Source organism: Amblyraja radiata, chromosome 4 (genome assembly GCF_010909765.2).
Source record: "Amblyraja radiata isolate CabotCenter1 chromosome 4, sAmbRad1.1.pri, whole genome shotgun sequence".
Classification (NCBI taxonomy): Eukaryota; Metazoa; Chordata; class Chondrichthyes; order Rajiformes; family Rajidae; genus Amblyraja; species Amblyraja radiata.
In genome coordinates, this window is record NC_045959.1 from 28,309,146 (window position 1) to 28,322,295 (window position 13,150).

The 13,150-nt window shown below is 45.1% G+C and overlaps 1 protein-coding gene across 1 annotated transcript in view; it reads left to right on the forward strand.

Moving 5' to 3' along the window:
• Positions 1-215: 215 nt before the first annotated feature.
• The window catches only part of herpud2 (HERPUD family member 2), a 45,505-nt gene continuing 32,570 nt past the window's right edge, over positions 216-13,150 (forward strand). The window contains exon 1 of the mRNA XM_033019142.1: positions 216-754. Within this exon, the coding sequence (XP_032875033.1) occupies positions 608-754 (147 nt within the window). The 5' untranslated portion in view covers positions 216-607. The remainder of the gene's footprint in view (positions 755-13,150) is intronic.

Consider the following 13,150-nt stretch of genomic DNA (forward strand, 5'->3'; position numbering starts at 1 on the left):
TATTCCTCCCTCCCTCCCCGTGCGCCCGCCGCATCTATTCTACACTGTGACCCGTGAATCCTAGACGGGAACCACGGGTCATAGGATGGTATAGATGCGGTGGGTTGCACCGAGAGGATGTTTGATACATTCCGGGAAGGGAATCCCCGACTTCATGCCCGCCCGCCCGCCCAGCGATCAGCTGACGCGAACTGTGGCGTCACGCCCGCTCTGCGGGTCACCTGACTGCGGATTGTGCCGTCACGGCAGGGAAAGCAGCTCCAGTCAAAGATCAGTGGTGATGGCGGCGTGTGCGCGCGAGCGATTGCGCGTGGCAGAGGCAGGGGAGGGAGCGGGCACGCGCGCGTGAATGCTCGTCACCGTGGAGACTGGAGCGGCGCGGAGGCAGAGCCGGAGCCGGAGCCGGGCGGGTGTGGGCCTGACCAAAGATACTTTGGGCCTGACAGCTGACAGACAGTAAACAAGAGGCCGTGGCGTCGGGCCCGCCGCCATGTAAGTGGGGCTGCGGGGAGATGAGCCGAGCCATGGAGAGGACGGCCGCCGACCGGGCTCTGTGAGGCCTCCGGGCCCAGGCCGCCGCCAGCGTTCCGCACGGGGAGTATGCGCCATGGAGCCGAGTGCGGCCGACAACCCGGTGACTCTTGTGATCAGAGCGCCCAACCAGAAGTACGATGACCAGACGGTGCGCTGCTTCCTCGACTGGACCGTGGGACGCCTCAAGAACCACCTGGCGCGGGTGTACCCGAGTCGCCCGGTGAGTGGGCCGCCCCTGCGCCGGGATCGTCAACTTTCCCCCTGCCTAGGCTGCTTTTGGACGCCCCCGCATACCGCCCGCTTGACCAATCACCTCCCCAATCCCCCTCGGGTAGTTCCCTTCCCCCCGCAGTCTCCACCTCTTCCCTGTAGGCGATTTCAGCCCCTCCTTCCTCACCCCTTCTCTGAGTGATCCAAACTGTCATTATCCTTTGCACGATTACATCCTACACGCTCCTCTTTGGGTGGTCCCATGTCCTTTTAGGTGGGTGGGCTCTACTGAGGCACCGCTGATGCTTTACCAACCGTCAGACTCCTGGTCAGGAAGGAACTGCAGATAGACACAAAATGCTGGAGTAACTCAGATGGATAGGCAGCATCTCTGGAGAGAAGGAATGGGTGACGTTTCGGGTCGAGACCCTTCTTCAGATGCTGGTTTGCAGCGAATATAGACACAAAATGCTGGAGTAACTCAACGGGACAAGCAATCTCTCTGGAGAGAGTCAAGAGTGTTTTATTGTCATATGTCCTAGATAGAAATTCTTGCTTACTGCAGCACAACAGAATATGTAAACATAGTACACTGTACACGAAAGGAAAAAAAAGTTCAGTGTGTATGTATATATACACATACTCACATATGTTTATATATATATATATATACACACACACATATACACACATACTCAAAAATCAAACAATAACTGCAATAATAATAATAGTAATAATAATGATAGTCTATTATAGTTCAGAGCTTATGAGGTTGTAGTGTTTAATAGCCTGATGGCTGTAGGGAAGAAGCTGTTCCTGAACCTGGACATTACAGTTCTCAGGCTCCTGTACCTCCTTTGCGATAGCAGTGGTGAGATGAGTGTGTGGCCAGGATGGTGTGGGTCTCTGATGAAGTTGGCTGCCTCTTTGAGGTAGCGACTCTGGTAAATTCCTTCGAAGGTGGGGAGGTCAGAGCCGGTGATGGACTGGGCAGTGTTCACGCCATTTTGTGAATGGGTGATGTTACGGGTCGACTAGAGAAGGGTCTCGATCCAAAACGTCACCCATTCCTTCTCTCCAGAGATGCTGCCTGTCTCCAACATTTTGTGTCTATCCTAAACAGGAATGTCATGGTTCTTCTCTGGAGTGGGCAGAACTGGTTTTCCAGTGCCACTTGTGTTGGTACTTACTCCTCAATGAGGTCTTGTCGTTATACCCAGGTGGCAAATGAGAGTGGGTCAGAGATGACATCACAGCTGCTTGTGGTCTCCCATGGTTTGGTCCTCTCCCCAACAAGGCTTGCTGTGAGCTTGAATCTGAGGTCATATTTCTTACTCTGACATTGTCCTTGACAGTAAGCATTGTTTATTCTTTTTTAGTGAAGTCTGTGAAAGGGTGGGACATTTGTTCCCAAACTGCCATCAGTAATATAAAGACCAAAATCTCTTATCATTTTTAAGCTTCTTTTTTCAAGATGTCAATACAGATAAATTATAATTGAGAGTTAAAAAGATTGGTTATAATGAGGCATGCCAGGTTTCCTCCTTGAAAGAATTGTTTGAATTGGAAATGGGATAATAAGTTGTAAAGAAGGTGGTTGTTCTGTAAACCTGCGCAAATGTGATGTGCAGTTGCAGGGGAAAGTACCCGGGAGGGCTTGGTTTAGGTGAGAATGGTTTAGTAGGGAGTGGTCTCTGAGGAATGTGGTGGGGAAGGGAAGATGTGACCGGTAGTAGAATCACATTGGATGTGGCGGATATGTCCGAGAATGATGTGTTAGATTCGGAGGCTGGTGGGGTGAAAGGTAAGGATCAGGGAACCTATATTATTATTCTGTTTACGGGTGGGGGAACGAGAGCGGTTCCATAGGACGCAGAAGAGATGTGTGGGATCCATCCATGACACCACATTTACTATGGAAAGAGGACATCTCAGATATCCTTGAATGGAAAATCTCACCTTGGGAGTAGATACGGCTGAGACGGAGAGTAGGGAATAGCATCTTTGTAAGAGGCAGGATTGGAGAAGGTATAGTCTCTGCAAGTCAATGGGTTTGTAGTAAACATCAGTCTATCTCCTTTGATGAAGGCAGAGAGATCAATAAAGGGGAGAGAGGTGTCAGAGATAATCCAAGTGAATTTGTGGTGGAAGTGAGTCTTAACGTTAATGAAATCAACGAGTTCTGCATGAGTGCAGGAGCGATGCAGTCTTCGGTGTAGCGGATAAATAGTCGGGGCATGGTGCCAGTGTATGTTTGGAACATGGACCGTGCAATGTAACCAAAAAAAAAGCAAGCATAGCTGAGCCCATGTGAGTGTCCATGGCTGCATCTTTAACTTTAAGCAAGGCAGAGGAGCAAAAGAGAAGTTGTTGCGGATGCGGACAGGTTCCACCAGGCAGAGGAGAGTGTTACTAGAGGTATTGATTGGGCCTCTGTTCAAGGAAGAACCACGGGGCATTGATACCTTCCAGGTGGAGAATGGAGATGTAAAAAGGACTGTCTATTCGGGGAAGAAATTGTATCCACTGTAGCTTAGAAGAATGAAAGGCTAAAATATAAGATTTTGAATGCCAAAAGACAGGGAGAATGCATAAAGAAAAAAAATCAGAAAGTGAGGTATTAGAATCAATAAAAATGTTTTCTTATTTCATACGGAGATGAGGTGGCTGTCTAAGCAGGTTGCTCTCAAGACGGTGAAAGTGCAGTCTGAAGTTTTTACGGCAGAGATGGATACTTAATAAAGCGAACCATAGATGGAAATTGTTTTCTATACGTTGTATCCTGTCCAAAGATCCTGTGCACTGATTTACAGAATTTCCAAGCATTGAAACAAGGCTGCTCCCACCCCATGCCTTAATGTTTCTTCGACATGTACTCACTACAACTCTTGGATATTGTAGATTTGCTTCTCTAGCTACGTGTTTGCAACTTTTATCATGATTGAATTTGGTACTTGTTACTCCACTATCTCAGCGTCACATCCTGTCCAACTCAGATTCTGGTTACGGACAAACAGACGCATAGCATGGTCTTGAATGTTTTTGTCTAAGTTTGTTCTCATCTAGTATTGCCATAAATGAGTCATGCAAGGAATTTGAGATAGTGCTTAACAATTTTGGCAATAGTTCAGAAGTAGTTTGCTGAAGAGGCTCAATGCAAGTACTCAAATCCAAAACAAAAAAAATGCAAGTTGTGCATTCATGCATGGGTAATGTTCAAGTTTGAGTGCAGTGAAGAAATTGGGTATTAAATTGCTCAAGAAGTCTACAATTTCATTTTTTAATAAAAATACGTTGCCTTGATCGCAAAATCCATTGTGAACCAATACAATCAGTTGCCATTTAGAGAAAATAAACATTGGTTTTCCCTGAGAATTGAAGTTAATCAGAGAACCTTGCTGCTTATTGCTTTGACCATAATCAGTTTTGTGGGCATGCATGGCATAGGTGAAATATGTTTAAATTGAAATAGAATTTTGTAGGCGATCATTCAAGTTTAAGATTTTCTGTGCCATAGTGCAGAATGTTTCTGCATTTCTTTGCAGAATCTAGTAAATCTTATCGGAGAATGTTCCGTTTAAGTCTTGGTGTCTAAGTTGCATGGTTGCCTGTACGGTGGCTATTCACCTTCTTCACGTCAGCATTATCAACGTTTGAACCAGTTTACACGTTGGACTCGACTGAGTTCCACTTTTCTATGAAGTCATTCTTGACAGAGTCCATTCAGAGCTTCCTTGGTTTCTCAGCTTCCTGCTCCATACACTGATGTACTCTGAGCCTTCAATGACTTGTCAAAATAAAAAAATTGTGCTGCCTCAGATAGATACAAAGTGCTGGAGTAACTCAGCGAATCAGGCAGCATCGCTAGAGAAAAAGGATGGGTGATGTTTTGGGTCATGACCCTGCTTGAAGATCACTGCCTGACCTGTTGAGTTACTCCAGCACTTTGTATCTACTATAAATTGTGCTACCTCGACATTACTCCATCTCCCCCGCTCCCTTCGGGTAGAAGACACAGAAACTTGAAAGCGCGTACCACCGCACTCAGGAAGCTTCTTTCCTTTTGTTATCCAACTTCTGAATAGTCCTTCCAAAAGTTAGGGTACTATCCAATTCACCTCTACTGCATTGCAGGTATTGAACTTTGTCTCTGGAACTGGTATGCTGCAATGCTGAGAGCTATATTTTGCACTCTGTACCATTTGCTTTGCTCTACCTATTGTATTTGAGTTTGGGTTGATTGTATCCATGTATAGTATTATCTGATTTAATTAGACACCATGCAAAGCAAAGCTCTTCATTGTGCCTCAGTATGCACAACAACAATAAACCTAAACGGAATGGTGTTTAAGCAGTCTCTATTTTAGAAATGTGCCAAAAAACAATATTTACAGTGGTCTATCTTGGATCTTTATATCTGTTTCTCTTCTAACTATCTATACATAATCAAAACTCTGATCTTGTTATCTTCCGGTATATTCTAATTGCGCAAAAATGGTACGCGATAGTGCTACGACTTTTCGCCAGCTTAACTCACCGTTTTCCTATGCTGCAATTCCACCAAGCTTCATTCCGATTGGTGGAAGCTGGTAAGAGTTATCAAGGTTTAAAAATCTTAATAACCGCGCGTGCGCAGATCGATTGCCTCTCCTGCCATTCAGCGCCGCGCGGATTGTTCCCTTCTACTGTCACTCTGCGGGACGGTCCGCGCCATCGCGTCTTTACTGCAGCTGCGGGAGGATCTGGATGGCCGGCGGAGGCCTCCAACCGGACACAATTTTCGGAGGAAATGGCCCGGCCCAGCCCAGCGCGGAGTCGGAGATGGCAATGATGTTGCCAAACGGAAAGCGGAGACTCTGATCCCGTCGGAGGAGAGCGACTAGCGAAGCAGCCAGCAAAGCTGCCAGCGGCGAGTGACCAGCGCTCGCTGTGAGTCCCCATCGCACCGCGTTCCCCTCTGGTCCTCCTCACTGGCTCCTGCCCCTCCCCCGTGATACCGCACTCTCCCCCATGGCTTTTCCCAGTCTTTTCTCCGAGCTCTCTCCCCCCCCCTGTCCCCACATCCCTCCCCCCTGCCCACACACCACTCCCCCACACCCGACCCCCCACCCCCCACATTTTAAGTTTTGATTCCTACTGTGCTTGGAATTACAGTGCTGGATTTTATTTATTTTTAGTTAAAAGCATGATTTAATCGGCTGTAGTGTGTTTGCACCAATGCAATGAAGCTGCCTACCTCTCACCTACAGTATTTATTAGGTTGACTGAAGCAAGTAAATTATACCAGGCCTCTCTAATCTTTCTGCTCTGAGTTGAGTAATTAGTCATTGCCCATTCCTTTGGTAGAATTGACTTTTGTGAGAATGTAATTTAATCCCAAAAATTGTCTGGCTGTATTCTGTAACCACAATCGAGAACCTGATGGATGTTCGTGCATTGGAAAATAAATGTGTTTGTTGTGAGGCGGTGAACATGGATAGTAGTCATTTGACCAAATGAACAAGATCTTTCTATTCCAAGTTTTAAAAGTATTCTATTTGGCAAGGTTATGATAGCCTTTTTACATTTGATTTGTGTCTAATTCTTGATAATTTTCTGGTATTGAAATACTTGTTTGACTTTGAATGACTTGAGGGTCAGTAGATTAAATGTTATCACAAATGGGCGAATATATTGAGGGGTGCTTTATTCAAAATTAGGTAACTGGCATATCCTTGTTCCTTTCCTTCATTAGGCGACACAGTGGCACAGCTAGAAGCGCCAGCGACCTGGGTTCAATCCTGGCCTCGTGTAACTGTCTGTGTTGAGTTGGCACATTCTCAGTGTTACCGTGTGTCGGTTTTCTCTGGGTGCTACAGTTTCCTCCCACATCTCCAAAGATGTTAGGGTTTGTAGGTCTATTGGCCTCTCACTGTAAATTGCTCCTGGCATGTAGGGAGTGGAAGCAAAAGTGGGATAACATAGAATTAGTGTGAATTGGTGATTGAAGCTAGGCATGAACTTGGTGGGCCGAAGAGCCTATTTCTAGAGCCTAATCAGATGCAAAAGTTTGTGTGGCAGTTGAACTTGACAGTTAGAAAGAAAGATATTTAAAACTTGTATTTGTTCTAGAATTTTAAGAGTACCTTCAACCTAGTTTGTTCAACAACAGTTTTCATCATGTCAGGGGATGGATATGATGCTCCATGTGAATGTAAATGTTATGTTAAAAGTGCAGCTCTGACGGATACCATAATTATCCACTTTCTTTTTGTCCTACTGGGTCAGCTACTGTTGACCAAGTTTGTTCACAGTACCAGGACTTTGAAAAGTTTGTTTTGAGAGCAGCTTTTGACAATGTTAACTGTATCAGCTGATTTCTCTAAGTAATAGTCCTTCATAAACTCTGTTTTACTCGTGTCACATACATTCTTCTATTTGGATATCTCTGCTTGAACCTGACTGTCCAGAACTCTGTGAGCCCAAATCCTCTCCCTATCATCACCACCTAATCCCTGTTCCATATCTGCTTCCACTTCAGACCATCTGCAGCTAAAATGCCCACTTGTCTATCCTGAGCTAGGTTCTACAATGGACTACTACAATGCCACCAAGTTTCTTAATTCGCTCTCAAGGTCCATCCTGTAGATTATTCAGCAGTAATTAAGTTATTTTAGATCGGGAACAGTGTTTAATTGCAACAAGCAAAAAGAAATGTGGTCTTCCAAAACTCCCCTCTTTAAAATTAAAACGATGCAGATTAAGGGATGAATGAACAAAAATGTATCATGGATGTTGTTGGCTGAGAGAAAGCAGAATATTTCTGGTAGTTAAGAGGTCAGAAGCCAGGTCTCAGATTGCAAGGTAAGAATAAAGGGCAGAAGTGTTTTGAGGCGTTGGAATTTAGTTTCAGGGCATTTGAGACATTAAGAATTATGTGGCAATTTTGGATGAGAGAAATGAATATGGGATGGATTGGTGGGGCTGGTGGGTAATTATGCCTACATCTTCCTGTATGTAAGAATGCAAGCTGGTAATCATGGTGATCTGATTAGCTTGTTCTGCGTTGTAACAATTATACAGCATCAAAAAAAGTTTTATGAAGCAGCATTTTCCCCCCAGAGAAGAACATTGAAGTGAGCTGGTGCAAAGTTGCAGAAAGTTAATTTTGTAAATATTTTTGGCTTGTTAATTTGAAAAATTGTACCAGTGAAAAGGTATGTTATTAGGACATTTATAGTCCAAATGTTCACATTGTGATTGAAGCCCGTTGTGATTGAATGCTGTACGGTTGAAATTGAAGTTCCCTTTATCCTACCACTGAAACGGCCAAATAATTAACTGATCAGTTAGTTTTTACTCTGTTGAATATATGCGATACTGTTTTGATCAGCAGTTTCCTGAAGCAGACGCTCTATCCCAACCTCTGTCGTCAGAGATAAAGTTTCAATGATGTGCTTAGAGCAGTATAAGCGAGTTCGGTATTCCGAAAAATGCAAGGAATCATGGGATTTGTCAAAGGTCATTGTGATAAAGAAAAAGCGAACAAAGCACTGGCTGCATAAACTGTATAAATTCTTATCTTTGTTCATAATTTATGTGTAAAAATATATTTAATCTGAGGAACGGGGGTGCCAGGTAGCGGGAGAGTGGGTGTATCAGCGAGAGAGAGGGGGCAGATGCGAGTCTGAGACGGGGACAGACATTCTCGGCAGCTGAGCTGCTGCGTGTGTACAGATCTGCGTTTCATCTGTAGTCAGGTTTGAACTGGGATCTTCGGCGCTGCAAGCACTGTTGAATTGCTACCGGACCGTCCCCGTCCCCTCCCGAGTGTCCCATCCCTGTCCGGGGGCGGCCGGAGATGTCCAGGGTGACCCTGGACTGACGGGACACCGGCCCGGAGCAGTGGCAGCGCCAGGCTTACAGCCAGCGTGGAGAAGAAGCGCTAATTCCAGCTCAATCGACAGCCCTGGACAGACTGTCCCCGGCCCATCGGGGAACGGGTTCCTCGGGAGTTGGAGCAGAGTTGAGCTGGAGTTTGCGCTTCTTCTCTGTGCAGACTGCCCGGTGGACAGGCAGATTTGAGGTGGAATTAATGCTTCTTCACCCCGCTGGCTGTAAGCCTGGCGCCGCCACTGCTCCGGGCTGGTGTCCCGTCAGTCCAGGGTCACCCCGGATATCTATGGCCGCCCCCGGACAGGGATGGAACACTCGGGAGGGGACGGGGACAGTCCAGTAGCAATTTAACAGCGCTTGCAGCGCTGGAGACACGGGTTCGATCCTGACGATGGATGAAACGCAGGTCTGTATACATGCAGCAGCTCAGCTGCTGAGAATGTTTATCTCGAGTGATCTATGGCCTACGCATGCGCAGTTGAAATACCGAACTCGCTTATTTACAAAATGCACTGACTCCTGGGACTATGTCTGCACATTTGGAGAAGGGGCCTGGTATTGGTATTGGTATTGATCAGCACCGGGCCACTCATCAGGAGCACAAAGAAGCCTTGCAGGCAGCAGAAGGAGTCCACCACCTCATAAATTACCAGCCACTTGTCCCAAAACTGTAAGTAGGTAAACTGTTGGTAAACAGTTCCATCTCAGAAGGTTTGCTGCTAGGTAGATGGAACATATTTTGCTAATCAGAACAGTATCACATTTATTCAGTAAAGTAAAAATTAACTGATCAATCCACTCACTAATTAAACCTGCAGGTGCCGGCTTTGATCAGGGAAAGGGACTCGCCACTTTCCTTCAGGTTAACCCTGTAAAAGATAAAGGATTCAAACAAAATGCGATTTGGAAGATTGCCAGTGCACTGAACTGGTAAACAGTCAGACTTGGCTGGTTAGACCCCATGGATAGTTTTCTCAAGCTGTGCTTTGGGTAAATATATTACACTCCTAATGAACAGGTGACTGGAGACACAAAAAAGGGTCGATAAAATTACGCATATGTCAAGGCAGCTGGTTGATCTTTATAGGAAGTTAAAATCTAAAATCACTGTCTTTATAGTATATAGTATTAAATAATAGTGAGTAATTTCAATTGAATCTTATCCTTAAACTTTCAGTTAAGATCCTTGTTGTGTATTTGGGTGCTTAGAACAGACTTGAAAAAAGGCTCGGACACGGGAGTAAACTAACAAGCTTCTTTATTCCAGGACGCCACCCTGCGCATGCGTACTTGCACAAGACATCACATATGCTAATTATATCACATACCTAGCACTCCTCCCCCTTTAACTTGAAGCCAGGTAACACCATTTCTATTACATACCTAACACTCCTCCCCCTTTAACTTGGAGGCAGGTAACACCATTTCTATTACACAGACCGCACTCCTCCCCCTTTAACTTGGAGGCAGGTAATACCATTTCAATACATACACCGCACTCCCCCCTTTTAACTCGATTTCACCTGCACGGTATATGCTCTTTACTTAACATATAATTGATTAATACACTGTTGCAAAATGGTATTATTACATTAATCTTACCATACATAACTGTAATAATCCTATCTAAACCAGCACTTATAATTTTTTCATTCCACCCATCTTCCTTAAACCAAATACATTACCCCTTGCTTTATGTGTTATCATTTTCCGTTCCTTTATGTGTAACTTGCGAACCCTTTCTAATCGCTCTAGCTCTGCCTGTATCTCTGCTTCTTCCCTTTTAAATGTCCTAATCTAATTTGCAAAGTTCTTCCCTTTCCTGATAATCTGCGTTTCATTTTCTGGTTCATGTATTTGCTTTGTTTTCCTCTTTGTAGGGGGGATCTGACCCATGGCTGCAAGTTTTTGTTTTCTAGCAGCTTCCTCTGTTGTTCAATTTCCATTCGCTGCGTATTTATCTGCTCTTGTTGTTTAATGAGATTCTGCAATGCATAACTATTTGTCCATTGCCCAGTGAAGGAGGCTCCATGCTGGACTACAGTGAAGTGTCCTAATCGCAATCGGTCCTGCATACTTTTGTCTTGACCGACAAGCCTCTCTTCTTTAGACTTTTCTATTAGCAGCTTTTTACTCAGTGTCAGACATTTATTTAACCGTTCTTTGTATCGTTTAAGCCTTTTCTGTTGTTCATCTATTTGTCTTCTGAAGTCACCTTTCTGGTTCTTCATCAAGAAGTAGGATCTATATTGTCTTTGCAATACAACCGTGTCTTTGATTTGGGCTCTGTATAGTTTTCTTGCTTTATAAGCACGGTAGTGAGACTGCACTATAACTGCTGTATAATTCAGTTTGAGGAAGTCTTTCCTATATTGTTTAAGCCTTTTGTATCGTTTCAGCCTTTTCTGTTGTGCCTCTATTTGTCTTCTTAAGTCTTTCCTATACCAACTCATACGGAGTACTGACTGCACTTTTATAGTAGCTGTCTTTTGCTTAACCCCCTGCCTAACCACCATACTCTTGTAGGCAGCCTGAATGGTAATAGTTGCATACCTCATTGACTGATATTGCACAAACTGGGAATGCCCTATTTTGCATGCTTTGTACCATCTCTGGATCGAAATGACTGCTTGTCGCATAGTTCTGTAGCGTACCCTTAATCGGTAACCACGGTATGCAGCTTGCAGAGTGACTACAGCCGCCTTTTGCATCAAGAAATGTTTTCTTGTAATGCACATCATTATGAATGACTTAATATGGCGTGCTGCCTTGATTTTCTCAACTAATTCTCTGGCTTTAATCCCGCGCTAGAAGACCTGAATACAAACCACTGCTTTTCTCAAACTATTATAATGTCTCACTTGGACATTTCTTATCTGGCAAGCTCTGTATCGTTGCTGTACCGCAATGGCAGACCAGTGTAGTTTCTTGAAATACTGACGCTGTTTATGCATCTGATAATAAGTCTGTATGACCTTGGCAGATTTGTGCATGCACCGCAATTGCTTTCGAACAACCATTCCTTGGTAGGCAGCCTGAAGCAGCACAACACTGTACCTTCATATAAGTTTTGCGATCACTTTCCATTTGAAGGTGTGCCCTATAATGGGTTTGTACTATTAAAGCTGCCAATCTCATTGCCCTGTATAGACGGTATACTCTGTGCATTCTAAATGCTGCTTGTATTACCGTTGCTGCCTTCTGTTTGTTCCGGTTCTCTCTCCGTACCTTCATACCCTTGAATGCAGCTTGAATAGTTAGGGTTGCTCTCTGGATGGCAATTTTCCGTTGCCTTTTTTTCCTTTGCCTTTTACCTTTGGCCTTTTGCACTTGACCTTCGTCACTTGGCACTTGACTTTTGTCACTTTGCCCTTGATGTTTGTCACTTAGCACCTCCCGTTTATCCTTTGGGACTCCCTGCCCTCTTTAGTTCAGGCTCCATGCCTCTGGATGCCCTTAGAGGTTTTGGCGAGAAATGAGCCATTAATGCCTCCTTACACTCCTTGTATATTTTAACCATGGGCTTTGCTGGCCGCAGTAACGTATGTAAGTTGTGATAACCCTCTCTTCCTAAGCCTAATATGAACCATGATCTCTTCTTTTCTACAGTGATATTGGAAATGAACGAAGCCTCCAAGACTTCAGTCCATTTCTCAAAATTACACCCATAAATCTAACTGAGGCAACTTCCCTGCCATTTAAAAAGCCATGCTACCTGTTGCTATTCAGGTGCCTTATATTGTGTTCTCTCATTGTGTTTTCTGCCTTGGACTTAATCCTTTTACATTCTAAGAGATTATCCAGCTCACTGACTATTACTTAATCTTATAATAATAGATTTATACTAATAACCAACATTTCAGGTTAATGCCAACTAGAACATTTTAAACCATATTCCTTCTATGCACACAGATTTACTATTAATAACAGTGACCAATGGATTACATTCAAACATTCCTGCTTTTACTGTGATGGAATAGTGAATAACGCATAACATGCTTTTATTGTGAAGGATTTCACCGGTCCAGCTTGTCGGCCTATGGACTCCGGTGCATCCTCGACCTCTCGAGCTGTCCCCGCCGGTACTTTTGCTGCTGACCTCACCTGTCCTCCGCTGCTGCTTTCGCTAGCTCCCCCGGGCCTCACCGTTACTTTCAAGCACTGCTGGCCACTCCAGACCACTGCTGCTGCCTCTGGCTCAGCCGTTGCTGTTGCCTCCACTGGCTCACTGCCAAGTCGACTCCCGCTGCTCAGCTGCTGTCTCCCGTGGACGCCCTGCGGAAGGTAAGTCTCTGGCTCCCCGCTGCTTCGCCCGTCGAGGCTCCACAGCGCGGCCTCACTCTGCTGGGCCCCGCTGCTCGGCTTGTCGCTGGTTCCATGGCCCGCCTGGCTGCTGCTAGACCCGCTGCTCGGCTCGTCGCCGGCTCTCGTGGACACCCTGCGGAAGGTGAGTTGCTGCTCGTTACTGCTGCTAGTCCCCGCTGCTCCAAGCGTCAGGACTGTGCCCTGCCGTCGGGGCTGGCTAAGCGCT